The 4,439-nt window shown below is 47.3% G+C and overlaps 1 protein-coding gene across 5 annotated transcripts in view; it reads right to left on the bottom strand.

Annotated features, from left to right (window-relative positions):
* Positions 1-4,290, bottom strand: part of NUB1 (negative regulator of ubiquitin like proteins 1) — a 27,775-nt gene extending 23,485 nt beyond the window's left edge. Inside the window, exons 1-2 of one of the 5 annotated variants that reach the window (XM_006020764.3) lie at positions 4,236-4,290; positions 3,845-3,887 (exon numbers count right to left, since the gene is read on the bottom strand). In XM_006020764.3, coding sequence (XP_006020826.1) covers positions 3,845-3,887; positions 4,236-4,275 — 83 coding nt within the window. In that variant the 5' untranslated portion in view covers positions 4,276-4,290. Of the gene's footprint in view, positions 1-3,273; positions 3,534-3,777; positions 3,892-4,235 lie in introns of those variants that run through there. The other 4 variants (XM_025200455.1, XM_006020766.3, XM_006020765.3 and 1 more) reach the window with 4 other exon arrangements.
* Between the last annotated feature and the right edge of the window lie 149 nt (positions 4,291-4,439).

Genomic DNA, 4,439 nt, shown 5'->3' with positions numbered 1-4,439 from the left:
AATATCTCAGAGGCTGGGTAACTGCAAGACGAATAGCTCAGGTGGGTTTTGTCTTACACCAGTGCAAACTGGATGCACCAATGTAAAAAGGTGTGCATCCATATGATGCAGTTCCAAGTAAGTGAGAAGTACTGTTGGAATCAGAAGTGATTTAACAGAGTAAGTTGCACAGTAGTGATGTTCAGAGCAAAGAAATGACCACGCAGGGTATTCTGACACTCCTCCACCAGCCTTTACATTCAGCTTTGCACCTGGCCCTGCCAGCTGGCTTACTCGCCTGGGTGGTCTCTAGTGCTCTGCATGGCTTCTGCTGCTCCAGAGTCATGAATGACTAGATGTCACTTCCCTGTTATGCTGGCATGCAAACAGGTTCCACTTCTCTGTACTTGTCCACTGTAAGAGCCAACACACCAACCAAGTGCAGTACCTAGTATATTTTTCCAGCTGGCCTTTGGCCAAGTTGAGATCCTAGAATTCCTTGCCCTCTGGTGAGAGAAAGTTAGAGGAGTCCTGGGGTACAGACGCAGATGCTGACATAACTGATGGAATTGCCCTGGCAATGGCTGAGTAGGGCCACAACCTAGATACTATGCATTAACAACTATGTATTAACAACAAAGATATAAAGGTGACTCACAAGATGGATAAGGATCCTAATCAGACCATGGGCAACAGTGCAGCCCCTGTCTGCATTATAAGTTGGGCAAGACTAAGGCATAGGACACCAGTATAGATCTGCACCTTGTCTTGAATGCTGCCAGTGGGAAAGAGGTCATCACAGACTGCACAACTTGTATCTCCTTCTATGAAGATGTCTGACAGCTCATAATCTTCCACGAGCCCAAGTGAGACCTCCTACAGATACCCAAACCCACGGCCAGATTTTCATATCCAAGAACATTCAGATGGCCAGCGGCACTTCAGAGACTGTTAAACTCCACTGCATTTTCTTTTATTATATACAACAGCTGTTGCACGCATCCAACTAGAATGTATTTTTATTCTGGGTGTGGGATGCCTCCATATCAGGAGATGGAGCATAGGACCCTTTCTGACTTCTTCTCTCCCTCCTACTATGTGCTCAAAATAGTGACCATTGCAAGAATGCAATAGTAGGCCAACCATAAACCATTCCCTATCCTTTTTCTCCTAGTTCCCTCTCTCCTGTCATTAAGACTTGAGGCAACCCACCCTTTGCTGCGTGCTCAAAATGGCTTCCCTACCATTAATCACTTGAATGACAAGGAAATGAAATATCCAAGAATCTTGTTAAGTTTGCTCAGTGGTGTGTAGACACTTACCCATCACAACAGCCCACATAAATATCCTATTCTATTTCACTGCTGCCAAACAACTCAGCTTGAGGCATGGTGAGCGAAATGATACAAAACTTAGCACTGAGAAAAAATTAATCCCTCTGGGTTCACATGTACCTGTCTCCATGATGCCTGAGGTCAGGGGCTTGCGTACAGATGAACACCTGAGAGAAGGGTCTCTTCAGATTCATTTATATTACAATCACAGATCTAACAAGGTCCTCCAGCTTATCCCTTCACCATTCAGAACAGACGCACTTAACGCAGTGAATGCAACTTCAGTGCACGCAGATAAAACTCCCAAAATTTTGAGATGAGCTGAACCTGACGTTCTGAAGCAGCTGCCACTACTGGGCAACCTTCAAGTGCTTGCCAGTGACTGCACCCCTCCACCTCTGCTTCTGCCAGAATAGGGAGAGTGGGAGCTTAACCCAGAAAAGAAGTGAGGCACCTGAATGTCATGGGGAGAGTGAATTAGTACATCCATTCAGGAAGTTGGGAAGGGAGGAGGTGGGGGCAAATGATGGGAATACCAGGAGGAAACTTGAATGCAGCTGTGAGTCTCAGGGTAGGATCTGTTGGGAAGGGGAAGGGAGGGGGGAATTTTGGCTCCTAGACACTGAAGCTTATTTGAAGCAAATGAGCCCCAGGTTCAGGGGTGACTGGTGCCTACTGAGTCTGGGGGGGGCACAATTTATGGGCAGGACCAGGGGTGGGCCAAAAGCCCCATATCCACTCCTATATTTCTGTGCTGTGGCTTAGTGCCCCCCCACACACTGCTGGCCCGTGCAGCAAAAAAACTGCCCTGTCCTGAGCGGTGAAGAGTTGGGGGCCAATCTCAGGGGGGCATGTGCCCCCCCCTCCCCCCCAGTCATCTGTGCCCAGGTTATATTCACATATGTCACTGAAACTGCACAGTAAAAATCAGACTAAGCAGTTTCAAGTTTTCCTTGCTGACAGTTTCACTTTCTGGTTCTCCTGCATTAGCACAAAACAACAGACAGTACCAGGGGGGAAAAAAATTATAAATATTAATACAAATGTTTATTCTTCAAAAACCCCCTTCCTAAAACATTACCCAGAAGTCTCCCTTTCCTCTAAACAACACTCTCGGCTTACCCCTGGATCAGACTTGCAAAATTCTTTTTGACCACAAAGGAAGGGAAATTGTTTTGTTTTTAAATATAAATTAGAAGGCTAACGTACACAGGAACTGAGAACTTACCTAGCTGCTCCTCGCCTTTGGCTTTACTTTGGATAGCTGCTTCATTTCTTGGACAGAAATGGCCCAACACATCTCCCTATTTTCAATTACACACAATAATTTCCCCAAATAGTTTTCTATTAATGTCATGCCCTTGTTTCTTATTGGTACCTTATTAAATTTAATTACTTCCAGAATTCCACTGTGTACATCCTAAGACGCATATAGCCTTCATTAAGTCGATTCTTCAAGTAAGTGACAAGCAGCAGCATTTTGTAGTCTGGTTTAAAATTCCCAAATTGTTACGATTGTGCCAATTTCCATTTGTCTTGGGACATTTTACTAAAGTACTAGCTCTTGTTGCAACAATGAGTTTTCATTTCCCCAAGGCTTCAAAATACATTTGTCAGTCTGGAAAGCAGCAACGAACACAAATGGAATGTGAAAGCCGATCGTACAGTCTCTTTGCTGCTATCACCATTATTTTACAGTTTGGCAATTCAAGTTTATTTGAATATGTAAAACACAACACAGAAAATAACTGAAGAAAAAAAATCAGATGTTAGAATGCAAGTAAAACATATCTAACTTTATAATTTGGAGGTTTACGTGCAAAATGAGTTTCACTTTCACATGCAAACTATTTTTTCTATAAAAATGAATCAATGTACTTTATTAAACAGCAACGTTTGGTACCACTCCCTTGTCATCTTACTACTGTATTAATGTTCTTTAGTAACAAATAAACCTTACCTCACTACTGTCCAACAACACTGTCCAGCGCAATCACCCCCTGAATGATTTCACTTTTGTGATGTTGGCAGTTTCCGATACAGTTTTGAACATGTGACCAAGGGTATTTCCAACAGCCATTGTGAATACAACATCAGGGAGTTTTAGATCTGCAGCCACCTACAGTCGGTTGCTTCCCTCTTGTGTATGGCCCAAAGGAGAGCAAACAGGTGAAGACATAAAACCACACAGATGGGAGCAGAGCCTGCGCCGTGACGACTCTGCGCAAACAGTTAACGCAGCTAGGAATAACGAGGCCTGGGCCGGCAAGAAGGAGCTGATCTAACGTGGTCTCAAAGGGAAGTGTTTCTTAAAAGCTCCCTGAAAGGATTCGGAGATAAACTGCGCAGATCCCCGCCGCCCCGCGCCTCCCACGCATCCTCCAGCCACCGTTGAGTGGAAGAAAGACGCCGCGGCGGCGAGCCCGTCACAGACCCCGGGGAATAGGTTTAAACAAAATGATACCTTGGGCCTTAGATATTTCTCAAGTACTCGTTCCCACAGGGTAGGACTAAAACCGTAACCGTAGTACCTCTGCTGTTGTGGCGGAAGCGGCGGGTCCAACCTCTCGTCACCTGCAAATAACCAAATGACCGGTTTCTGGGACGCTCCTGCTGCGCCTCGCAGCCCGTGGTGAGACTCGAGGCAATGCCAGCTTCGTTTTCGCTCCTCGTTTTGAGGATGGAAAAATAGAGCCGTTCTTCTCTCGCAAAGAGCGCGGACGCCTGCTGACGTGCAGGACGCTCTTGGCATTCGGCATCCTGACTCACAGCCCCGGGTTTCATCTCATGAAGGGTGTTTGCACGCCCAGCCGTGTTAGCACCTTGCACAGGGTCTCATGGAAACGATCCCCAGATTGCCCCGGTTGAGAACCGCGGATCCCATCGGACCAGCAGCGCGCAACTTTCCCCCCCGCACAAGACCTGGTCTGTCTGCAAGCTGGATGTGGCAGGTGGGCACCATCCAGCTGTGTAGAGGGGGCTGGGGAAGGGGCACAGCTTGGCACCCCCAAAAAGGGACGTGACACCACCCGCGGGCAGGAATTCACCCCCGCGCCCTAGTGTAGGCGGCCCTCCGCAGCAGGGGCGGGGCGGGGCGAGAGGGGGGGGGGGGGGGGGGGGCCCCCC

Source organism: Alligator sinensis, unplaced genomic scaffold (assembly GCF_000455745.1).
Source record: "Alligator sinensis unplaced genomic scaffold, ASM45574v1 scaffold599_1, whole genome shotgun sequence".
In the NCBI taxonomy this organism is placed as follows: Eukaryota; Metazoa; Chordata; order Crocodylia; family Alligatoridae; genus Alligator; species Alligator sinensis.
Note: the sequence above shows the minus strand (reverse complement) of the source record. Positions and strands in the feature narration are given on the sequence as shown.